The sequence below is a fragment of the Trichogramma pretiosum genome, unplaced genomic scaffold (genome assembly GCF_000599845.2).
Source record: "Trichogramma pretiosum strain Unisexual culture from Peru unplaced genomic scaffold, Tpre_2.0 scaffold43, whole genome shotgun sequence".
NCBI classification, from domain to species: Eukaryota; Metazoa; Arthropoda; class Insecta; order Hymenoptera; family Trichogrammatidae; genus Trichogramma; species Trichogramma pretiosum.
In genome coordinates, this window is record NW_019640864.1 from 692,974 (window position 1) to 720,018 (window position 27,045).

The window sequence follows — 27,045 nt, forward strand, 5'->3', positions numbered from 1 at the left end:
AGGCCGAACGAATATTCGGCCTAAGCCGCGCATCCTCGGCCCGGATACATGCATATATCGATTTTAATTTATTAAGCGCAGAAGTTACCGATGGCATGCGGAGCTTATACTGCAGCGACTCGTCGTATTCATTATTCATTTATTTCGAATAAAGCACGCACACACACGCGCGCGGCGCCAAGATAACAACGACAACGGCCTAGTAGTAGTAGTAGGAAAAATAGAAATGATTTGTGCAACGGAATTCCCGGAGGTATGTGTAGCCCTCGCGCGCGCCCGAATCGCGGAAAAAATAACGAAACGGACGAATTAGCATGCATAGCTGAGCGGCACACACGCGGCAACGCAGAAAAACTATACGTATTGCTTCATAAGCCCCCCGGAAGAGAGAAAGAGAGCGACGGGCGAGAGGGCGAAAGCGCGTGCACAAGAGGTCTGATATCCATAGGTACATGCATATAACGACCTTGACTTCCTCTTCTTTTTTGCTCGTGTATGTTGTGTATAAACGCGCGCGAATGTGTCGGTGCTAGTACACATTTAAACTCACACACGCATTCGCGACTGGGATCGCGTGGGTGCTAAACGGCGCGATTATTATTACCCGTGTTATATTACCCCTTCTTTCTCGCGTTCGACGTTATACTCGCTGTAAATGTGTATACCTTGCAGTATCGTATCGACGAACTTCATGTATACACGTAATAATTTTTTATATCCTCGACGAATTCGCACGAAGAAAAAAAAGAAGAGAAAGAAAGGAATGAACAAAAAAAAAAAAAACAGGAAAAAAAACGGAGAGAGAAAAAAAAGGAATAACTTTGCGGTTCGTTACGTACATGAAATTCAATGGGACAAAAATGTGCAGCCGTATATACCTCTACTACACATCGTCGATGCTTTGGTGTGCGCGCGCGAAACAACAAAAGGCTCGCGTTCGCTCGCGCGCTCCAGTCTACAGAGAGAAGCCATTCCTCGCGACATGCTGCACGCGCTTTTATGCTGCTGCTACACGAGCGCGAGCGCCCGAACGAACGCGACCAACTACTGCAGCTGCACAATAATATAACGGTATTATAGCTGTGGAAAAATCGCAGGTGATAAAGAAATTCCTCGTTTCGTGCTGGCCGCGCACGCGGCGCATTGTCTTGATTTTTATTTATCGCTCGCGCGCCGAATCAAAAATGTATCGCGTATAGGTATATGGACTAAGGCGCGTGTAAGCGGGAGCTTTTTATGCCCGAGCTTTGTGCATTATAACGTATATAATATATGGATGGCGTTTTCTCAACTACCCGCGCTCGTTTCCGTGTATATTCACGAGCTATATAGTTTATCATATCGCTGGAATGCATTTAATTAGCACGCGACAACATGTGTGTACATTACAGTAATTATTTAATCGAGAGTAAAGCCTGGCGTACATATACGAAATGATTCACGATATAATACCTGCACATACACAAACACACAGACACACATACGGAATTCTGCACACAGCTGACAAATCACAACGAGCAAATCCTCTGGAAGCTCCCTTTCTCCATCTGCACAGGGGATTATGCGAATTTCATGTTTTTATGTTTGGGCAAACGTAAAATAAAAAAAAGGGAAAAAGATGAAAAGGGGAACAAAAAAATATAGAAAAACCTGTTGATGGAACAACGATTTAACCTTCGTAAGTCGAATGGTACATATCGTCATCTAAAGATAGCTCAATATGGACCTTTTTAATCAAAAAGTTTGTAATAATACTGAGAACCGCTTGCGAGCGCGGAAGGTGAAAACAAAGTGAGAAGTTTCGACTTCGCGATCGTTCGAATTCGCTAACTTTTCGACTTCGCGAAATCTCCGCGAAATTTGCTCTAGGATTTTGAAGGAAAGTGGATATCAAAACGAACAGGTATAGAGAGACTCGCGCGAATAGACATCGATAAAACACGCTCGCATTGAGCGATATGCGAAGGAGAGTCTATAGATGTGGCAATGACGATAAAAAAAGAATAAAAAAAATAAAATAAAGCAGAAGGCGGGAAGCTGCGCGAATATGTACACACACGAACTTGACCATACTCGTCACGTTTCGCTTTGAGGCGCGCACGAAGAGCAGCTGCAGCAGCGCGATGTATAAAGAGCGTGAAAAGAAAGCAAAGCATTTGGAAAAATCTTCGATACTACGGCTCTCCACACGTTTATACAACACACATACATGTATAACTCAACAAAAGTATTGCCGCCGAGTTGAAGAGTGTATTTCAAAAAGGTCAAGAGGTCACTGCCAATCGCCTACACTACTGTACTACTGCTGCCATTGCTGCTGCTGCTGCTGCATCGAAACGAAAAAAATCATCAAAAATAATAAGTAAGGAGAAAAAAAATTTTCAGTCGGCCTCGGCTACTAAATATATGTAGGGAAATTAAAATTGATTGGGCCGATGTCTGTGTGTATGTGTATGTAGTGTATACATACGATGTGTATCTCTATATACGTGAGGCATACGTTTCTATCACAGCGGCGGCATGGCCCATTAATCACTTAACGCCGATTTATCGAGAAGGAAAAAGGGATAGATTGTTATATGCCCATATTATGCATGCGTTCGCCTTCTGTTACACACACACATATATATACGCACATTCTTGATGCGATCGTTCTTTTTTTTTCTCCCGTGCTTCAGGGTGCCTCTCATTCATTGCGAGCAGTCAGCCGTAATATTAGATAAGATAAATTTTTGTCGACGAGAGCGCAAAATAAAAAAATAAAAAAAATAAAAGAAGAAGAGAGAGAGTGGAAACGATAGTGCAAGGCGCTTTTTGTCATTAAGTTACTCCAGCCCCCGAAATCGAGAAATGCACTCGTCGCCACGATAAAACACAATAGAACTTCTGATTCGAGGCAATCCCGCGCATTGCTGCTGTAGCTGCTGCTACGGCTGTATATTATATTTTCTAAAAGCTCTGCGCGATACAAAAATGTTCAAAAAATTCTTACTCAGTCTTTTTGCCGAATTAACCGTCACACGAGAATCGAGAGTCGCTGATTTCTTTCTTTTTTCTCTCTCTCTTTCGGAGACCTGCGTTTATCACTCACGACGTAATCACAATTATCACAAAACAATCCCGAGGAAAAGCAGCAATAAACGTGTAAAAAAAGGAGAGAAGGATAAATAAAAACAAAGCGCCACTATAAAAATGACAATTAAGTATAAGTGTTTCAGTTACGCGCGCGCGAAAGATCGCAACAACAAAAAAGAAACGACGACGATATCGTTGCGACGATGAGGCACATGCGTGACAAACTGAGTGTCGCCGAGCTATACAAGCGCTCGATGGAATAGCGAGAGACTGACCAGTTTGATGCGGTGGTCAATCGAGGAAGGAGTTGAGTCGAAGCGATACATAGATGTACGCGCACACACATACATACACACATAGCCGAGATAGAGAGAGAGAGAGAGAGAAAGAGAGAAGCGAGAAAGAGAGCTACATTACAATACCAAACGGCTGACTCAATCAAATCGAATTAACGACGCCGATATTATAGCGCTTGCATACATGCACTATCACACTTAGGAAAACACGCGTTTTTATATATATACACAGGCGCGCACATTGACAATACACACAAACATACACATCTATTAATTGTTATTTCATACTCGCACCACTTTTAGCCATTTTATCGACGACGATAGTTTAAGGTAATATTTCTTCCCGTCGATCGAGTCTTAAGCGACGAAGTAAATATTTATGTAGGTTAAGAGGATTTAGTACGAATTTTCGATTCTCTCACTCTCTAACTCGTCCCTCTCAAAAGCTTATACAGATACCGTAGAGTATATACTATTGCCAGAATAGAAAGAAATCTTCCAAAACTCGTGAATATTTATACACATCGACTATAAATAATGTACACCCGCGAAGGTGAGCGTGTGTGCACATGTGTGCAAGCGCGGAAAAGTAAGAAAAAAAAATTAAATAATAAACGCATCGAGCAAGGAAAGCCGCGCCGTGCCGAGCGAGAGTATAAGACAGATTTAATTTGAGATGCATCGGAAATTGAAAATTGGATGCGTTCCAAAGTTATGCATATTTCAAAGGAGATGAAGAAACGAACAGAGAAAGATAGAGAGAGAGAAAACGAGTATGCACGATAAAAAAAATAAATACGTAATGCTCTGTCTCTCTTCCTCGTACACACGTATATATATTCGGCAGTAGCAGCAGCAGAAGTCTATAACGCCATGTACACATATACGCCTTTTCTTCGGGCCTGTGCACTGTGTGCGCCACTACTTCGTGTGTGTTTGGCTAATTTTAGAATGCATAAAACGAACCTCTTGACATTCAAAATTCTTTACCTCGAGGATTTTTCGTGCTTGAAAATAATAATCGTAATTAGGGTTGGCATCCTTCGCCATTTCTTCGATCGTGTTGTCTTCGATAAAATAAGAAAGAAAAAAAAAAGAGGAGAAAAAAGATTTAATGTATATAATTAGCAATCACCTATGAGTGTGAGCAACGGTGCTTGGTTAATGTGGTGGTCCCACTGGTCATCAGGCACTTTTGGCTTGGAATATCCTCGCAACAATCGCACACTGACACAACTTTCCACCCAGAATAATTTTTATTTTTATTTCATTAATTGAATTTGTATTTTTGTAGCAAAATCGAACGCGTCAATTTTTTTCCTTAATTTATCACAGAATCACCAAAGACAATCACAGCCTATTAACGAAGAAAAAAATAAAAAACGGCGATCTCGAGAGCACCAACGGCAGACGGGGGAGAGAGAGTTTAGTATCATCGCGGCAAATTACATTTATAATTATTTTGAATATTATTTACATCGATTGAAAATGAAACGAACGCAAAGGAAAAAGATCATTGTTATTAGCAAAAACGAGTGTGTATAGTGTGTAAATTTTACATGTATGCGTCTGTAGTATAATAATGTATATATAATACAGTGTGTATTGTGTGGAGGCGCGCGCGCGACGCCGGCTCGTGGCTCTCTGCACGATGGCCCGACGAGAACTCTATGTTCGAGCCAGTCATGTCTCTCTCACTCGCTCTCTCTCTCTCTCTCTCTCTCTCGTTTTCTCTCTCTCTTTCGTCGTTGCAAGCTGCAGAGCCGGCATTGCATATATATACAACGACACAAACACACACACACATACATACACAAACACAAGCCTAGACTCGTAAATGTGTATATGCAACCGACTGAGAGGGCGCACTTTCCTCGAAAATGCCCTGGAGCTAGTGAGAGAGAGAGAGAGTGAGAGAGTGAGCGAGAGAGGGTACGAGCCTACTACGCACGGGCAGGAGGAAGGCCTACGTACGTGTGTGGGTAAGCGAGCGTGTATACCAGGAGGAGTAGGAGAGAGGAGGGTTGATTCGTGTATATGTATTATACTTTCCGTGTGGCCTCGAACATCCTCGATTTTGCGTGTGTATATGTAGGATATTTTCCCTAGGCTTCGCCGATATATATCTATTGGTCACCTCCTACCCCTACCACCCACAGCAAAAGCCACCCTCTCGCTCTCTCACTTTCAAACTCTATATATCTCTCTCTCTTTGGTTCACCTTTATTCAGAAAAACCCGCGCCTCGTGCATCGGGTCAGCAGGTGACAAAGTGAAACTTATGTCGTCTCCTATGTTATATTGTATGTGCTTTCGCGTACGATCATTGACAAAACTCCCGACGTTCCTCGGCTGACTTTGAAATTATTTTATCGCTAGCGAGCGAGGAGAAATCCAACACTCGTCGAGAGAGGAAGTGGGCACATCGAATATCGTACGGCACGCAGGCAAAAACAGCTTAATGTGCGCGATAATTGACGAAAGATTGAGGCCTGCGAGCGAGAAATTAAGCGTGAAAAAATTAATGACTTTTTAAGGCCGATTGATTTGTATAAAATCGAAGCTCTCTCGCACGCGCAATATAATTTTGTATGCGCGAGCGAATGAATTTTCGAAGAAAAGATGCTTTTCTGAATTTCAAGCCTACGTATGTACATACAAACGTTCAGAGATATAAGCTTGCATTGCACACACGTGTACGTGCGATAATACGATTTCTCGGCGGACTGACAAAGGAGCCATATCTACCCTCTTCACCCTTTGACCTGGATTCCTCGCGCACTTGCAGCTTTACATAAGTTACAATTATTTTTCATGTAACTGTGTGTGGGGCGGTATACATGTATCGTGTACCCACATACACACGTAGCGGGGGGGGCCAGCAGTGGCATTAGAAAAGTAGCAACAAGAAGAAACAAAGTCGACTTATTTTTTTTTTTTTGTTTTTTGTTTTTCGTTTTTCGTCGCTTCAACTTTTCATGTACTGGCGCATAATAAAATATACTTCGAGCTCACGGATCGATAAACGCGTCGACGAATTATATTCGATGTATATCACACACACGCGCGCGCGCGAGACGGCGACGCAGCAGCAGCAGCAGCAGCAGTAGCAGTAGCAGCAGTGCCAGGCTAATAACAATAGTTTTTTTTTTTAAACGCGCAAAGAGTGCAGGCGTCAAACAAACCGTCCGATTACGTTACAGAAATTACGTCGAATCGTGTCACACAATATGTATAGCGCTGATGCGCGCACGTGCTCCGCGAAGTCGGCCCCTCGACAGTTTACACACGCACACGCTCACATGTAAATTCTATAAATGTATACGCACGTACACAAAAACAAACGCGAGAGGGGCAAAATAAAATAAGCGACGTTTTATCGACTGGCATCGATTCCAGTACGAGTGCACTCGCTACATAATTTATACCCGTGATTTTAAGCACAACATGCAGAGCCGCGCGCTATTCTCGCACGCGGATCGCTCGACGGCACGCACATAGCCTCCTGCTGCTGCGGCTGCAAGCATACCAGTCGGTCGTTCGTTCGTACGTTCGTTCGGTCGGTCGGTTGGCGATCGATCGACCGGTATATTTTATTTCTCCGCGGGAGCTGCTAGTATATTGTGCGCGAGGAATCAGCTGATCGCGTCGTGCAGCAGTAGCAGCAGCAGTTGCGAGCTCCAAAGCCGAGATGGCGTGCGAGCTTGGAGAAAAGCTCGCGACTGCTGCACGATGCTACATCATGATTTGCCGTCGCTCTGCACTTCACTCTGCTTTATCGGCGACGATAAAACGTACGAGACTGCAGGCGACCCCCCACGTGCGCGCTCGCTGTGTGCATCTCGCATCGATGCGCATATACAAGCGGGAAGCTCGTGCATATATGCGATGCGATCAAGTGTTTTTCAATAATTCATATACCAACGAAAAAAAAGATGTACACGCGGAAATTTGCGAGCTTGCGCACCCGAGCTTATGTACGCACGAGGCCTCGATTCGCATATTAATCGATCGTTGATCGTGATTCTCTCAATGCAATATTCGACAAAGCCTCGGCCCTGCTTTTCTCTTTCTCTCTCTCTCTTTTTTCTGATGTATAATTGGCCACCGTAAGTTCAGCGTTTTACCAGTTGGAAGCTCGACGGCTATGGGTTCATGCACTCTCTCTCTCTCTCTCTCTCCCTCGCTCTCTTTCTCGTTCCCACGCTGTGTGCTATCGATTTGCACGTGAGCCTAGCCTAGCCGGCTTGGAAATTCACATATGCCGCGCCATCTGCGATTCTCGAGGGTGTATGTAGGTCAGCAGATCGCATAACAGCGTGCATTACCCGCTGGCATGATTGTGTCCTAGGATACGACCCTTTTTCCCTCGGAACAGAGAAAGAAGAAAAAAAACAGAAACGAAAAAATGATGCGATTTTTCAATTACAAAACGATGCATCGATAATGAATTCTTATCGAGCTTTCGCCCGATGAATATTTACGAAGGCATCTAAAGAGGTTGTTTTGCGGTCAGTGGTATATTCGCTGCGGTGAGGGATTTAAAAATAAGGGCACTTTATTTCTGTCGAGGGATCGAAAAATTTGACGGGTACTTTTTTTATCACCGCGTGAAATCGCTTCTAAAAACTTGAAATTAATCGCTCTCGTGTAAGCTCGATATGATTATTATCAAAATGGACGAAAAAAAGTTTTCCCCGTGCTACTCGCAAGTAAGGAAAAAAAACTTTCCGAAAACTCACACGAAAGCCGAAGGAAAAAATATCGGAATAAAGTGTGTGACTGCATTACACGATAACTTAAAATAGCATGTAATGCACTCGAGATCCGTCGAAGATGAGGATTGGTTTAGCGTCGAGTCTCTTTTCCATTTTAGACTGCAAAGCGAACGCGAATAAAAAGTGTTGTAATGACACAATTGAAAATTGATCCGTACATCATACAGAGAGATATCATCGTCGTCGCTATAACTGGTATCCGAAGTAATTAGTAGGTGGCATTTCTTCTCTTTTTTTTTGTGGCACGAAGCGTGACTTTGCGCACTTTGACGAGAAGCGAGTGTGCACATAAAACATAAAAGCTCAAGGGTGAGGTCGTTATAGGTCAACTAGGCCCTCGTCGCATTGCTTTGTGATATGAAAAATGACCGCGAAAAGGTACCGCGTGTGTCATGGACCATTGGCGGGCTGGCTAGAGAGGATCGTGACAAAGTACTTGTAACGTTTATATCGGATTCTTAACGAGCTTGCGGCATAATTAGCTGGAAACGTCAACGATTTCACACGCGCGCGCATCATCGTCGAGCGAATTTCGTTTGTGAATTTTTTTTTATCACTCCCACATCGTGCATTACAAGGAGAGAGAAATATTTTCAATTTCTAGACAAGGTCTTTTGAAGTATATCGTGCATAAAATTCATGCATGCATACGATTCCTCGTCGAAAGAGTACATAGCGCTTTGCATTTGAGGAGAAAAAAAAGGTGGGACGTAAACACATGTATTACAGGTACTTCCTCTTGGCATAAGCCATAATTCATACATAGGCATTTGAATTATTTTGCATGTAAGAGTGCACTTCACCTCTTTTACCTTGAAGGATGAAGCGAAGCGCAAGAGAGAGAAAAGTACGAAATAGACGTAAAAAACGGAAAACGTTGTTGGTAAAAACCCTGTACCGCGCGATCACGTTCATTTTATTACCCGCATCGCTCGCGAGGACCATCTCCGAGAATTTGCTTTTTCAAATATATATATAAGAGAGTTTAGAGTAAGAGCTATTCTTTGCCATGAGATAAAATCTAAGAGACAAAAGAAAATCACATCCGAACGTGGTTTTTTCGTATAGTAACAGTTACGACTGTGAGCTGCACTCGAGCTCTCGGGTTAGCAGAAAGGGTTTTCTCGGTGCGGGTCACGACGACGACGGTCTAAGCCACACGTACGAAGCGGCACCCTTCGGTATAATGGTCGCGCATATAGCCGGGGATCAATACTCTAAGGGCGGCTGATGCTGCTGCTCGAGCACTGCTTAAATCCCAATCGTTCAAGTCCCATAAAATGTATGTGTATGCGTTTCCTATTTCAAAACCGATCCAGAGAGTACCTATATATTGCAACACTGGTCGAGCGTACATCGATGTACAGATATGGTCTGTAATACCCTCAGTGCTGTTTGTGTAGCTTACTTTTAAATGAATTTTTTTATTAAATAATTTTTTTATAATTTTTTTTTTTTATACTTTGCCGGCTAGGTGCTACCTCTTGATAAAGTCTCGAAAAACTAGCCTCCGAATCACTATCACATAAAAATCGGTAAAAAAAGTCAATTTATAGTTCGTCGTCGCCGCACGCACGCAAGAGCACCTCATTTTAATTGCTCGACAACTTTAAACGATCGATCATCGTATCGTTAGAACAAGGGCATTGCTCTGCGAAGAACCGCGTGCACGCAGCCAATGTTCTGCGGTGCAGCAAGATCGACGTCGCACAGGGCGCGTGCACGAGCTCGCGGGGATATATTTGTAATAATAAGCTAGCTTATTCTCGTCTATCGCGTATATATGTAATGCTATATAACGTACACGGCTCGTCAATTTATTATTAGCGCGGCCTGCACTCGTGCAGTGACGTTGCCTTATAATAGGCCGCGCCGCCGGGAGGTGTGTGCTGCCGTGGCTGATGCACGTGCCGCGCGCGCCACACGATCGTCCGTCTATATACGATTGCCGATAAATTTTTCTGCAAAATCGATCAACCTTGCCGCGCACTCGGCAGGCAAGCAGGTACAGAGAAAGAGAAACGTCGCGAGGCGGGAAAACGGCACCGATATTACATTGTCATCGACGTCTCGTATATTCGGTGATTTTAATTTTTGACACCGACGAGCGGTGCAGCACGCAGACGTACACGGCGGCTAACACGATTAATCGACAGAGGTATGCACTTTACAAAGATCCGTTACGATAATGGCATTAATCATGCAGCTCGTTGAGCTATATATCACGATGCTCTCGCGGATAATTAATTCGTTATTGCATGTATGTATAGCTGTCGCGGGAGCTTCGAGACAAAAAAATTTCTCCGTTTCACGGTCGCGTTCGTATATTGCTTTATTCGCAACGGCGAGCCCGTCGGCCCTCCCCACCCCACCCCTGCGGCAGTGTCGAGCGCGCGCTCGCGAGACCTTTGAAAAGTTAACACGCTAACCACCGACCAAGGTAATTATTTTACCTGTACGTGAAAATGTGCTCCCACGCCTGTTCTGTTTTTTCGCTCGCTCTCTTGCTCGCGTCTTTCACCTTGTGCGCACGATTTTTTTTCCCTTCGTGCTAAGTAAGGTTCTCTCTCTCTCTCGGGTTTGGCCTCTCACCTTGACAAAGAAAACGCGAGCGGCGCATGCAAAGCCGGGGCTTTTGCCTTCATTTCGCATTGTTTCGAGCTTCCAATGAATTTTTACGTGTAAGAATACGTGCGCTTATAACTGCTAGCTTTGAGACACGTGTTTACACACACACCCATATAGTGCAAAAAATCGCATTCGAAGCAGTTATCATGAGGGATAAATACACTTATATAAAAAGCACAGATTGGATAAGCCAAGGAGGCGATAAAGGGATACATGGAGATTTACGTTTATTCAATGCAGTAACATAAGAAGAAGCTTGCAGTTTTTTTTAAAAATACATCGTGTTATTCTTTGGTCACATAATCTTTGTATACAAATATATATATAAGTGCGGCGTTTACATAATATTATGGGCGTGCAGTGTAGCGGCCACAGTGGTAGTAGGCATCAGCGTAGCGGGCATTGCTCGCATAAAAAAAAAAAAAAAAAAAAAAAAAAGACAGAAAGAAGAAAAAGACGCAACGCAACACAACTATCGACACACATATGATTTCCATTTACATGAGAGGATTGTTCTCTTGACTGTTGGCCGGTGTCGAGTTCGATCTTCTCGGTCGCCATAGTGCAAAGCGCGAAAAACCATACTTGGTCATCGTAGATTACGCCCTGATCTCGATCCAGCCATCTACCCTCTGCGAATTATCATATTTATTTGAGATAAATAAACGTTTGCTCTACATTGAATTACCGAACGGCAATTATAGCCAATAACGGACCTTTCTTGTTTTTCCAAGATATTTTGGCATCGTCGTCGACATCGCGCGTCGACTAGGTAGTTTTTAGCACGTAATCCGAAGAAAGGAAAAACTAGCACTAGTTCCTTCGAGCTGTTGAAATTATATGCACACAGCTGATCGATGATCACGAAAAAAGAAAGCACGTGGTTGCGCAGGCCAAGTTATAAATACAACTGGAGTCGCGTCGCGCATGTGTATAAGCATATGTCTGTGTTTGTGTGCTTTTTCTTCAATTATTTCAAAGACGCCCGCCGTCGTCTAATGTATCGTGTGTGCTGTCTGCAGCAGTAGTAGCGGCAGCACAGCAACTCCTCGAATCGATATCCCGTCCTGGTGACTATATATCTTCCAACTCGGTGTTGTGCACTGCAGCCCCGAGATTGACTTTATTGTTAACAGTAATAATGTAATTCGCCGCACTTGTACTTTCACAGCCTATTCGTTGGATTTCCGCAAATGTCATTGTCTGTTTATATGCGCGCGCGCGCCCATGTCATATACGAAAAACAACGCTAAGGCACGTAATTGGATTCTTCATTGAGTATACGGCCGCGATTATAATTAGCTTAGGCAAGCAAAAAATGTGCGCGAAAAATGTTTGCGACCGGCGAATCCGTGTGTCTATCGCGATCGATCACGTGTGTTCTCCTTATGAAATAAGCACGAACCAATATACAACAAAGCAAATCAGCTGCCACCTGGAACACGTCTCTCTCGTTTTTATATTCGAACGCGCGATACTAAAAGCCACTATGGCTCAGCTTCTCATTTCTTAGTTAAACTTTTAACGCGAAAAATGATTGTTATTGCTTCTATTGCGCTCGGCCCAGTCGTATTTTTCGCTCCGATTAACAATTGGAGAAAAACAGCGCGCGAAATTGATATCACTCGAGAAACACACTGCGCGGGATTGCATCACTGCAATTGGCGCTTCCAGCCTATATGTCACACTAGTAGCGTTCGTTAGAAAATTGACACGACTGCACGCAGCACACAGCACAGTTCACGCGCGCGAGCTTCGTTGTCGAAGACGAAAAAGCAAGAGAAAAAATCTTTGTCAATATTGCACAACTACGCACTACAGCCGAGCTCCGCTGAAAACCGGCTCACTCGTTGAATACAAGGGGGCAACCTCTTACATCGCAGGCGTCGGCTCGTATTTCGGCTCGTACTACTTGATACAGAAAATCGAGCCTCTCGTCGTCCGCGGCGTGTGCGGAGCGCGCGAGAGACATTTTCTCTCTCACTCTCTCTCCCTCTCTCTCTTTTCTAGCGCGTTCATGCCCACAGTAGTAGTAGCAGCGGAGCCCCTCGCACCCACACACTCTCACTCGCTTGCACTCACTCACACGCACGGTTTGTGGCGACGGGCTGACGCTCTTTTGGCCGTCGCGCGCGCGCTCGAGTCACCGACGCCTGCAGCGCTATCCCCGATCGAAGTGGCGAGAAAGCTCTGCTGCTCGTATGCCGTACACATACCGACTGCGAGTGAACGAGAGATTTAGTGTATTAATGTCGCCGCCACTGAGCGTAATGGATATTTATGTACTCGACGCCGTTCGTACTCGATCGATTCGACGTTGAATTTATCCAATGATTTCGGTACGGAAAAAAAACTCATATGCACGCGCGGTGATATATTTTTCTTTGGCCTTTATGAACGTATTGCTTTGAAATTTCGTTACTATATACGTATGAGCTCTAGTCTAAGTTGTTGAAATTGAAAACAAAGCTAAAACATATACACAGCGCCTATACATGTATTGCTGCTGAAAATTTCCAACAGAAACATCTCGTTAAAGTTTTCGAGCACGCAGAGGCTTCTCAAAAGCTTCTAAAATAAACGCAATAAATTCACGAAATAAAGCGAAAACATACGAGGACTATATCCTTTCTGACAAGTTATACGCACATACAAATATGAATAAAGCGAGCTGCTGCAATCTGCCTATAACTAGCAAATAAACAAAAAGGGGGTAATATTTTCGCTGGGACTTGTTTTGTATTCAAAAGCAGCTTGTGAACGATCAAAGAAGCAATTTTATATTAAAAAAAAAAATAGTACCGAAATTGTAGAGATTTGTTTAGCAAGCTTAGCCAAGTTTAAACGGCAATTATACAGGGCAATAACACGTGTAATTAAGAGACGATTGGCAACAAGCAAATCTTTTCTCTCGTCGAAAATCATGCCAAGATGTTTTTTTCATGCTCACCACCACGATAATTGCAGGTAATTTCGCAACAAAATGTGGCGGTCAATAAACTCGGCGGAGCGTGATAAGGCGCACCGTAACGTGTTTTAGATGTGTTATATATAAAAACCAAACACAAATATCACGTGTCGTGCATACCTCGCAGCACGAAAAACTGAGTCAAGGATCGCAATAAGGCTGTTATTTTTTTATCGTGGCTCCTATCGCTGACCTTAAGGGGACACACTGATGTTTATGGTTACGATGTTCAAATTATGAATTAAAAATAAGAAACATAGTTTCGAATTATAATAATAATAAAGAACCGGAAAAGTGAGTGGAAAAAGATTATCAAAAAAACTATAGCTTAGCCAAATCAATGTCGCAATTGACATTGATTTTTATGAGGTTTTCATCTTCTTATGATGGCTTTCCAATCGTTATGAAAGAAGTTTTTGAGATACGAACAAAAAGAATTCATTTTTGAGCTCTCAAACTCAGGTGCGAAATAACTCAACGCTAATACAAAGAACGTGCACTTCCACGAGTGTCGCAAGCTCGATTAGGAGGGGGTCGATTTATTCGAAAAGTTTTCGTACACATACACGTGTGTAATGTGGCGGGGACCTACGAATAAAATTTCGTAATCGGCTGAGGTATGTGTATGTGGGTAGATTCTCCGGGCGATCAAGCATATGTTAATTACGTCTACGTTTTCCAAACTATGTTTCGCGAATTAAATTATTCACCGAGGGCTTTCGGAGCGATCCCAGGAATGTTATAATTATTGCGGCAAGATCGTCTCGATGTAACAAGTCGAGACTTCGCAAGCACAATTTTTTATTGTTCCCACCGCATTTCGGGTCAAATTTTAAGTGCACGAGAATCGGTCTGTATACTCATTTCAAATCGTTCGGAAGAAAAAGGAGAAAAGACGAAAAAAAGGAAATCAACGCTCCCGGAATTAGTGCTGCTCATAAGATCAAAGTGCGAGTGGAGCAAAATTCGAATGAAAATTTTTACGAGCAAAACCATTACCTAACGGAGCAGCGATTATTATTTTCTACTGACGAAAAAAAAGAGCGATGCATGACACGCGTGGAGCTCTAGCGTGGTCGAAAAATCTTAATATCAGTTCGTAAAAAGAAAAATCTGACTTTCAAATTTAATGCGAGCGCGTCAAGCTTTTGAAAAGCAAACGACGACGACAAATTGTGTATGCCAATACATTATCGTTGCTAAACATAAATTTTGCCCTTTGCCGTAAACAGAAGCACAAAAAACAGACGCGCGAAAAAGAGTCGTCGAATTGAATTGAAAGTATATTTATTGGCGTTCATATTATACATTGCCACGAGTAACGATACCAAAAGAGTCGTCGATTGGACGGAATGAACTGGCGCCACCTGCACTCGAGCTTCGCAAGCTAGGCCGAGGGGAGAAAAGCTCGGCCGGTGCAGGAGAAATGCAGTGTCAACTGCTGTATACTTGCAGTCGCGACGCGTGGCTGCTTGCCTTGTATTATTGATCGTTCGCCGGGGGCGGCGCTTCTCGCACTCACACACACACTTGCTGCAGCAGCGAACGCACACAAGTATACACCGCCACATTCCGTCTTTCTCCGTTGCACAGCCGAAAATAAACGATCCTTATGCACAAAAGCGTGTGCGCGCGACCGCGACCCTGCTCTCCATTCCCCCCGCGCCGACTGACTCTCTCACTCGTTTGCTCTCTCTCTGTACACAACGCAGCGAGAGGGACATGAAGAGAGAGAGAGAGAGAGAGAGAGAGAGAGAAAGTACGCGTGCACTTTTTGACGACGCTTTTTTCCGAAAAATGCAAATAGCCCTCTGACAGCATTCGGCGTAATGATTATAATAAATAAATTCGAGGGGGTGTTTCGCGTCGTTTGCAGCAGTATCTACGTATCGTATGATATATAGATATAGGGAATTTCAAAGGGCCGAGTCTAATTTTTCTGTCGGCTGCTGCGCGTGATTTTTTCATACTTTCACACTTGCCGCGCGCGGACCGTGAGCTTTGCATATAAAGCAGCGAGCGATATACTCAGAACCGAGGCGAAGCCCAAAAGGAGCATGACAAACGAGTATTTTGAGCAAAAGTACCATTCCCCTTTTTCTTTTTTTATAGCCCTCGTCTGTCTATCTTTCTCATTGCTGGGCTAGGTGTGTTCTTTTTTTATGTAATATAAAAAGCCCTAGGAAATTTCAAAGTTTTCGAAAATCTTCTCCAGCGGATGTGCACAGCCTGGAAAAAGAAATCGCTCAACATCCAAATGATCTATATCGGGAAAGCTTTAACAAACACCCTTTGCGCGATAGCGATCGGCTTGTATTTTTCCTCTCTCTCTTTGAATATTACATAACGTGCTTTTTTCCATTCCATTTCAGAGCTCTGTTTCTCGCGCGTAATGCTCTTCAAGAGACAACTTATATTCCTTCGACTCGAGCGTTGTATTATATACACGGGGATATACAATACAAGAAAAGGGATTTTTTTCTTTTTAAATCGATATAGAATTTCATAGAGCGACTTATTAGCGGTGCGGTATAGCGCGAGCAGAAGCCATGAACTTGGGATTACACGATGTTTGCTCGAGAACGAGAGAGAGAGAGAGAGAGAGAGAGAAGCTCGGCTTCTTTCACGACGCTAACGCGCTTAGTCGTAAATCAGTGCATTACTCAAAACCAGTTAATCGCCATTGCAACGGGAGTACCATAAAGCGCGCGTGGCACACATAGACGACGTTATAGATGTATTTTATAGGTGTCGCTAAAAAGACGACCCACCGCCGCTGCAGCAGCAGAAGCAGAAGCAAGCTTAAAGCCGTGTCCGCGTGGTAATTGATTGTATCATCAATTCTATTTAATTGTCCTCTGTGCGCCGCGCGACACCGGGTAAAATGAGAAAGCATGAGAGGCGCTGGGGCTTCTGCAACGGGCGCGCTATATAGTCGGGCGATCGAGCATCTTGTGCTCCCTTTTTATAGACTAGCGTTCTCGTGAATTGCGTTTCGTTTCTCTTTTCTTTTTAACTTTTCTTCTTCTTCTTCTTCTTCTTCTTCTTCTTTCTTCCTTTCCCTCGTCGACGAGATTGGGATTATGGATTCTGGGTTAATTTTCCGAAGGAATACTAATCGTATATATTTTTCATCGATTTCTGACTCGCGAAGGCAAAATGAACGCTAGACGACAGACAGGCAGAGACACGAATGAGTTATAAAGTGTACAAAAGAACCTGAAGAAGCTGCGCTAGCTACAAATGAGACGACGGGGAGAGCGCAGGAGCGGGCAGGGACAGAGAGAAAGAGACGTTGAATTGAAACTTACAGTGAGAACGGCCAGGAGGACTCGAGCTTCTGCGACGGGCGCTTCTCGTGCTTTGCGGCATGTCGGTGTTCAATTCCGTGACAACTGCAAAAAGAAGATGAGAAGAACAATGAGATATACAGGTATTATTATATTGTTCCGAATGGCTATTGTCATTGTTTGTTACTATTCGAGCATTAATGACTCGTTTTGAAAAAAAAATGAAAAATATGAAAAATATGAAAAATTCATAATGCATTGTTTAAAAAAAATCAATTTACACAATGAGAGAAAGAGAGAAAGGTAGAGAGAAAAAGTAAGTAAAACTATATAGATAATATGTTAAAAGAAAGAGAAAAATCAATGAGGTTGCGAGGCATAAAAAGTTGTTGACTAGAGCGCAATAAAAGCACAGGCCTATATACACACATACACATCGTAAAAGTCAACTCATTGGAAGGAATGGCTCATTAAACAATCGTATCGCTTTGTCCCGCGCGCAGACGTTCAACCCCAGCAGCTCCTATACCTGCATTCCCGCGCGCGAGAGTGGGAATAGTCTGGATATTAGCTTTTAAAAACAAAGCTAGAAAAATCATACGTCGGGGGGTAATTACGAAAGGATAAAAAATGCGCGTTGAACACGTGATAAATTATGCACGCTCGAGCGACAAGTACAGGAAACGGCCGGGAAAGGAAACATAATAGATAATTGACTGGTCTATTGGCTCGCTCATGCATGCGTATAATGCATAGAATGATATAGACGTTATAAAGTGCACGAGTAGAGAGCGTCGGGAAACGAGCTTGCGCCGAAATATCTACGCGTTTATATTATACTTGCGAGCGTATTGCGTTATATTAATCCTCGAGTCGTCGTCTTCGTAGATGTTTTTCATTTGTTTTCACGTCATTGCCGTAGTCGTCGTCGTCGTCGTTGTCGGATTACATTTGATCATTGCGACCTTCGCGAGCCTTATTACTCAGCCTCCTGTTCTCGACTCTCTTTCTCTCTCTCTCTCTCTCTTTCTCTCTGTGCGTGTAATAAAAGCCCAGAGACGTCGACGTTCTGTTTCCGATCGCTACTCTCTTGCCTCTTGTGACAAAGCGTCGCGCAATGTATTCCGAGTTTGTTACAACGCGTTAAAGCCTTGTTTTTCGTCTGAGCTCTTTTATTACGCTCGATATGAAATATGCAAGTTGATTTACTCTAGACTCTTGCTACACGTGAAACAAGAACGAAATTGATTTTGTTGCCAGGTAGAATTCATTACTGCTTTAAATAAAAAAAGGAGTAACTTTTATTAAAAAAAAAAAAAAAAAAAAAAAAAAAAAAAAAAAAAAAAAAAAAAAAAAAAAAAAAAAAAAAAAAAAAAAAAAAAAAAAAAAAAAAAAAAAAAAAAAAAAAAAAAAAAAAAAAAAAAAAAAAAAAAAAAAAAAAAAAAAAAAAAAAAAAAAAAAAAAAAAAAAAAAAAAAAAAAAAAAAAAAAAAAAAAAAAAAAAAAAAAAAAAAAAAAAAAAAAAAAAAAAAAAAAAAAAAAAAAAAAAAAAAAAAAAAAAAAAAAAAAAAAAAAAAAAAAAAAAAAAAAAAAAAAAAAAAAAAAAAAAAAAAAAAAAAAAAAAAAAAAAAAAAAAAAAAAAAAAAAAAAAAAAAAAAAAAAAAAAAAAAAAAAAAAAAAAAAAAAAAAAAAAAAAAAAATAAGAACTGGGGAAAAATAGACTGTACACAAGGAGCTGTCAAAGCAGTAAGCATTAAAATTATTTTCGCTAAAACAGTCGTACAGATAATTCCAAGTGAACAAACTTTTTTCGCTTCTCGATGTAGCATCTATTTTAATTAAAAATCATGGGAGGAGGGCTGATCTCGAAGTCGTACAATTTTATTATAAACTAACTATATAGACGGCATTAAAAGCATCTATATAAGTCGTCGGGATATTTAGGAAAAAAATTAATCTTTCAAGGAGAGTAAAATCAAGAACATGAAAACTTTGGAGCCGAATCGAACAAACGAAATATAGTCTTAGTTAAAAGTTTTCTTGCTCCCTCAGCTGTGCCAGACCTATTTTCCAAGCAACGCGGTGATATTATAATCAAACATTTATAATGTCCTTTTTCGGTGAAATGAATTTCCCATCGGGTAAAAAAAAAGGAAAAGAAAAAAAATGGAAGTCGCAGCTTGAATTTGATATTAGGGCTATGAATTTTTTCACTGTCACTTGCCGCTGAATGAAAATCAGCCTCTTTCTCTGAAAATTAAGTCTCTCGACGTTAATGTCGTGGTCGGGCGCGTCACATTCACACGTACACTTTTTCGTCGCGCGCACGGTACTCCTCGAACGGAATATTATTTAAATAATTCAATGATAATTATTCATACATCGTCTGCTCTTCGGGGTATAGTAGCGCGGATGGCTGCTACCGCTGCTTCTGCTGCTGCAGGCCATTTCAAAACCATTAAATACAGGGTATTTCGAGCTTAAGCTCTCACTCGTATTTATAATTTATGAACTCATTTAACATCGTGGCTCGTTGAGTTTATCATAAATCTCCGCGTAACCGCGACTGTCGCTTATTATCATTTTCAACTTTTTTTCAATTGCAAAAGCATCGCGCGACCTTCGACAACAAGCTTCGAATATCAATTCGATTAATAAGTTTACACATACACACATATATACGTATACGGCAAAAGTTATCGAGTGCATTGAGTGCCATTGTTTTATACTCGTCGCAACCGGGCCAAGAAACTCGGTACACTATGTTTTGTTGGCGAATTTGTTTTGATGGGAATCAGAGTGTGAAATTCGCATTATGCTCGAAAAATGGTCTCTCTCCTCACCCCTCGACTCGACTTGAATCGTCAAATTTCATCGTCCGAATTAACCCGCGGTTGTGTCCCTCGAGCATTATATATCGTACACATGTGTGCGAAATTTTTCTCTCTTACCAATAATAGGGAGGAAGCAAAGTCAGGCTTGTCCGATACCGTCGAGCTGTACAAACACTGAACAGACACACACACACACACACACACATACGAGCGGGCGGGCGAGCGAGCGCGCACGCGAGCACACACAAGGAGTTTGAACTTTGTATTATATACACACAACAAGCGAACCGCGGTCGAATCACTCGATTCGAGTATATAACAGTACCTCCGGGAGCTTCTCGGCCGCGGTGGTGGCGGGAGGAAAAGATGAAGAAGTTGGCCGGGGTGATATTTCCGAGCGAGCGAGCTTCTATGAGAAAGCGAGTATAGAGACTCGTGTGTGTCGGACGAGCGATTTGTGTATACCGCGCGCGAGTTGCCCTTTTTTTTCTTTTGGTACACGATATTACGCGATTCATTGCTTTTTATCGATCTATCGGTTTTTTCAAATGAAATAAAAAGATTAAAAAAAAAACAACAAGACAGAAGCAATTAATCTCGTTCGCGCACATTAATACAACGCGCGCGAGTCATCTCAATTAGAAAACTCGATATTCTATGCATAACAACTTATGTATAACGATGAGCTGTGCCGACGATTCATTGCGCTGCTCGACAGGAAAAGAGAAAGAGATAGAAAAAAAGTCGAAATCGACGTTATATTACTATTAAAATGAGTAAAAAATCTGCATTTAAATGCGCATAGCTTTCAATCCTCGAGCAAGGGGGAGAGAGAGAGAGAGAGAGAGAGAGAGAGAGAGAGAAAGAGCGCATGCATATATCCGTCTCGTCTAGTCGAAATTAAATCCACGCGTGTATACTTTTGAATTTATATCTCTTCGGACGATGGGCGCACTGCCAAAGAGGCAAAATCTCCTGCTGCCCGAAAAGAAGACACACGAGGAGCCCTATATACATGAATAAAGTAGGCTAAGGTGTTAGATGAAATGTGTGTATTATACATATACGTGTATAGGGGCAAATTTTCGATGCTTATAGCTATATACCGTTTGCTGTACCGTATGCATGTGCACTCTATTAAATTGATCGAAGTCCGCAGAGATAGGACGTATAGATATATGTGCAGTTTGTTGAAAAGTCAAAGGAAGCCATTGTACGTGTACGTGTGTTTGTGTGTATGCGCGGAGTACTTAACATTGGATTTTATTAAGGACAGGATATTCGAGGTTTGTTTAGCAAACGAATTCGCCGAGTTGAACGCCTGAATCTAACATTCCGATCTATTTGTTATCGCGAATATTGTATGTAGAAAATGAGAGACACACAAGCCGTTCGCGTCAGACAGTGATATGAGCAAGGAGAACACGCGTTTATATAATACTAGAGAGGCTCTGAACCCTTCCCGCGTTATTTGCGCGCCAATCCTCCGTTTAATTCATTTATGATCCAGAAAAAATTATCTATTTCATTTTTTTTTTGGGTTAAATTATTTAACTAATTCAAATAAATTGTTATCCTGTTTAGTCGAAAGATGAATTTAATTATCAAAAACTGGTAGAAATACTTAAGTTCAATATAGGGCTGATGAACAAAAAATAACCATTTAAAATATTTTAAATAATATTACCATGAATTGGCTTGCTTTTGGCAATTTCCGGGTTTTAATTATGTCATCAATACAAAGTGATGAAATTTTTCATTCAAGACTTAAAGAATTATTTGACTTTTCCTTAGAAGACTTATAGAATTATTTTGACTTTTCCACTTGCAGATGTACAATAAAAGTATTCCCTATCTAGCGGAGTAGTTTTAAAATGGTACTATCGTATTTTAACCCATTAACGCCCAAGGTAACGAAATTTCTCGTTCGCGATCGATGCGATTTTTTCCACGTTTTGGACTTTGAAAAGACTACACATGTACAACATTTTATGTAAAATTAGATAATCTTTCAGAATCTGGGCTCAAACTCAAGATTTGACTCTTCATTAAAAAGTTATGGTTTTTTAAACAAAAAAAAACGTCTTTAAGAATTTTTTTCGAACTATTGCTGTGAAAAACTCAAAATATAAATATGATCACAGGTGATAGAGGGTGTAGAAGTACCTTAGGAAATTTTCGTAGATTTTTCCAACCACTTTTTCTAACCAAATGACGGCCACTAAAGTAAAATGTTCATGAATATGTCATGCAAGACAATACAAGTACGGGTGAGAACGTAAAATTTTGTAATTGAAAACCATTGAGTTTGGACAAAAAATTTATGGAAAAAAGTCTTAGAATTGATCAAGTAACACCGTCAAATTTTTTCAAAATTTTTTGAGATAATTTTCGGAAATTGGAGTTGAAAAAATTTGAATGTTACTTAATAAATTCTTAGGCTTTTTTCTTCTATAAACTTTTTTATGAACTCAAAGGTTTTTGAGATAAAAATTGATTTTGTTTTTTTATGAACATTTTACTTTACGGCCTCCATTTTGTTAAAAAAAAGTAGTTGGAAACATCTGTAAAAATTCCCTAAGGTAATTCTACACCCATGATAATCTCTGATTATATTTATATCTTTAATTACCATCGTAACAGTTCAAAAAAATACACAAATTTTAATGGTATTTTTTTGTTTAAACAACCATAAGTTTTTAATGGAGAATAAAAACTTAAATTTGAGCCCAGATTCTGAAAAGTCATCTAATTTTACATGAAATTATGAATGTGCGAAGTCTTTTCAAGGTCCAAAACATGAAAAAATCACATCGATCGCGAACGAAAACTTTCGTCACTTTGGACGATATTGGGTTAATGCTAGATGGTAAATACTTGTATTGTAAACTTGATGTAAATCTTGTATGGTAAATACTTGATGTAAATCTGCAAGTGGAAAAGTCAAAATACAATAAATTGACACAAATTTAAATTAGTAAAATAAGTGAAAATTATATAGTCACAGCAAAAAATCGTCACCTCACAAAAAATCAATTCCACTATAAAAAATTGTCAAGTATCAATGCAAAGATCTTTATATTTCATAGGTGTTTCATAGGTATTTTCCATAGCCAATTGAAGTGGTGTCCAATACAATCTGTCCCGTACATCGGCTAATACCAACCAGTACCAACTGATTTTTTCGATTTTGATCTAGAAGAATAGCTCAGCAGTCTTCATCTTCGGTTTTCTTACAAAGCATGTATATGGATGTCAGTTCTTCTTCGTTGGTCACATTTGTATCACACCGTTCCTTAACAATAAGTCGGCTCCGTTTTTATCACTAGTACCCCTTTCCAATAAAAATTCTCCTACTGATCAATAATTGTTTACTAAAACTAAGTGACGGCGAATCTCCTGTATCTAGCACGTTAAAATTAGGACTTTGACAGAGCTCATAACATCTATACTCGCAAGCAACGTGAAATGTGTTATGCGTTATCAATAATAAGAGTACGCAGTTAGCTATGCTAATTCAAGCATCGAGTCCTGGGACTCGGGAATTAAGGAAGTTCAAGGATCACCAGGGCCTGATCCTCGTTAATTGGGAAAGGATCACCAGTCGCGCAACAGCAGCAGCTTGGTGGAAGCGAGCATACGGATTTATAATATAAGAAGATATACATATTCGATAGATTCAAGGCAACTTATAATATACACGTGCGCCATCAAAATTGCCCGACCTCCCTCTCGATATATTATAATTTAAATTAACGATGAGGCCGCGCGCGCGCGACGCTGCTGTTACCGCCACCGCTGCTGAAACGCTTACACACCCTTCGATTATTTGATAAAGCCGAAGATTTTCGATTAACGAGCAGCACCCCCCGCGCGCGCAAACGAGTCGCCCAATGCTAAGGGCACACGAGGCAGGATTACGCGCATTATCTCTCTGTGGGCAGACGAGCAGGGAGAAGCGCGAGAGGAGGAGGAAGCGGAGGAAGCTGCAAGGTGGAAGCTGCTAAGTGCAGCGAGGAAAAAGTTTATCCGATTGCCATCGAGCCCTGAGACCTAACGAGATGTATAGCGTATAAAAGGTCGCGCTACGTCTACGTTTTAGCTTACAAAGGGAAAATATATAAAGTCAAAAAGAATGAACCGACTGACACTGCTCAACTCGTCCGGTCTCTCTTATTAGCTTCGAAATTCTCCAGAGAAATTCATTGAAATATACATGTGTGATATGTGTGTCCGTGTGTACGTATACGTATGTATATGTGCGTTACGTGTAAGCTCGACGAAAGCTCGACGAGTGTACGAACGATATATATACCCGCATGCCCGCAAAATGAGAAAATACATTATACACAAACGACGCGTCTACTGGGACACACGTTCGTGGCTCGAGCGCTGTACTGCAGCACTCACACGCGCCGCAGAGAAGCACACGAGAGAGAGAGAGAGAGAATGAGAGACAGAGAAAGAGGGTGAGAGCGGCTAAGGTATGTAAAAGTGACAAGTGTGTGTGCGAAAGGGTCGTTTCTTAGCTCGAGGGATGTTTGTTTTCTTTTTATCGCGCGAAAGAGAGCAAATTTTCCCTCCCTCGTGAATCGGGGCTGCCCTGCCTACTTACTTAATGCTCGACGACTACTACTACTACCACTACTTTTCTTTTGCGTACGCACGCCGAGTAATTAGCCCATCGCGACGAGTGCGTGTGAATACATTTTTACACAGTACGAGTGTGTGCGCGTGAAGAGAAAACAAATCTGATGCATAGCTAACCCCCACGTCACAGTGTTTAAAACGTAGACAGCTCGAAGAATGCAATATGAAGTCATAAATCTTACAGCGGTCCGGGTTATACGCGAAAAGAAACAATGGCCAGTTTTCTCTTTTTACCCATCTCTCGGACATTCTTGTGCGCTCCAATCATCGTTTTATATTAAAAAATTATCAGATTGCGTGTGAAATCCAGAAGAGCTGTTACGAAACACAACGGCTCGAACGGCCGTATAGCGCGAACGACGATGCTCACGTGGCTTACAAGCGTGTTGATTGCACTTGGCAAACGGAAGCCCCGCACAGATAAGATCGCGTCGTTCGGACGCGAGCAGATTTTCATAGCAATTGTTCGGCGAATTCCCCTCCCCCGCGCGAGTCGAGAGGCAAAAGAGAAATATTTTTTTGCATTTTTTTGTATGTACATTGAAGAGCGGGAATAATCGATAGATCATGAAATATTAGCGTCCGTGAGTGTCGCTGTGCTGTATCTGTAGTGTGTAAACTGTGTGCGCCGAGCGATTAGTGGCGGACTGCTTCCGATGCGCTCGTCAATTGTCCTTTTGGACCAATTATTGAAAAAAAAGCAAAAAACAAGCCTTTCAAAGTCACCGAGTGCTCGTAGCTCTGTTATTGTTATTATTACTATTATTATTATAATTTTTACTATTATTATTATTATTATAATCATTATTACTACTACAAAAATCGATGGCCGCTTTTCACGACGCAAAACTTTAACTCCAAACAATTCAAATTTTGAGTCGTCTCTCTCTGTCTCTGGCCTCTTTTGGCACTCATCCAGCAAAACTACGTATATTACACACTCGCGTACAAACAAAAGGGGTAGCCTCTCTCGCTCACACATCCTTTCTCTCAGTGGAATAATCAAATTCTTCCCCCTTTTTCTTCTCTTCTTCTTCTTCTTCTTCTTCTTACTTGTTCTTCGAGTGAAAAGCCTGAGCGCGCGAGAATTAATGAACACCTTCGAGTCCCCACTCGCGGGCATTGTGTCACGAAAGAGCGCGCGCGAGAGAGGCACTCGATGCATAGACATTGATCGAAAAAAAAATAGAGCGTATTTTTCGACAGGTGTTGTATTGTGCGCCACTATACTACTGCTGCTGCTGTGCGAGCGAGATTCTATAGATTTGGAGGTCAAGTAGCCGAGTATATAGTATCGAGTGCAGATAGTGCGAGAGAGAGAGAGAAAGAGAGACTGCAGTGTTGCGTGAGATAATGCTTATATAGAAAAAAAAATTGGTGCTACGCCGACGACGACGACGATGTGCACTTGTGTCGAAACGAATTCGACACGATCGATATGAATTTTTTATTGTGTGTCACGAGTGAAGAAAATCCAATTGAATCACTCCTGCAGTCACTGCTGCCGCCGCTGCTGTTGCTAAACAAAAATATATGTGAGCGACACCAACAGCCAGCTCGAATGATTGCGTGAATATATCCGTGTGCGCACACGTTATGATTGCGTCTGCACACGTAATTTTTATCGCTGCCCGCGAAACTGACTTGCATAAATCGCCCGACTCGACTCCACATACACATCGTACACGTGCTTCGTCGCGTTTACATACATCGCTGCTACTTGTACATTTTTTTTCCTCTATTTCTCTCTCTCTCTCTTCCATTACACAACTGATCTCGCATAAATGAGAGAGCTTTCGATTTTATCCTCAGAAATCTTTTATGCTCGCTAGATAAAGTTTATTGACCGTTGTATTTAATATGGGCGCTGAATAATCTGACGCGATTTTCCTTCCGAGAGCGAACGAACGTAACCATTACTTTTCAATGTGCTCTAGGAATACGAATTACACTTAATTTTATCCGCGACTTGGATCGTTATTTCCGACATCCATTGTGTCCCTAAATGTGTCTAATTCTTTTTTTTTATTCTACTCTCGAGACACAATTTCTCCGTTGTCTTCTGCAATTTGACCGGAATATATACGGAGACAAAAACCGCAAGACGTTTCCCTTGTGTACGGCGAGGTGTCAAAATAAAACCATGAAACAGATATTCCCTAATTAAACCGCACTGTCAGTCACACATCGACAAAGTAGGTCGAGCCGTGTGTGCCATAACCCATCTCGTTGAAATTTCGCGCTTCGTTTAAAAAGTTGGACGCGTCGATATTCGCGCAGAGCTGATATTGCCGAAAAAAATCCTATCAAGTGGATTTCTTCGACGAGCGATATACAGGATTTGACCGATTTTTCAGTATTTGCCTATAATAATGATAAAAATAAAAATAATACCCGTTAAGCTTGACTTTCTTTCTTTATTTTTCTCGAGGAAAATAGTGTATTTGCATCGAGCAAAGTTATCCCGATCACGGAGCACGAGATTTCCGCCAGATGTGTGGTTGTAATCATAGGCATCGTTTTACGTG

General features: G+C 41.6%; 1 protein-coding gene across 9 annotated transcripts in view; it reads right to left on the reverse strand.

Moving 5' to 3' along the window:
• LOC106649634 (potassium/sodium hyperpolarization-activated cyclic nucleotide-gated channel 3) overlaps positions 1 to 27,045 on the reverse strand; it is a 94,860-nt gene that overhangs the window by 38,023 nt on the left and 29,792 nt on the right. For all 9 annotated transcript variants that reach the window (XM_023457611.1, XM_023457613.1, XM_023457609.1 and 6 more), the window contains exon 2: positions 17,056 to 17,139. In XM_023457611.1, the coding sequence (XP_023313379.1) occupies positions 17,056 to 17,139 (84 nt within the window). The remainder of the gene's footprint in view (positions 1 to 17,055; positions 17,140 to 27,045) is intronic.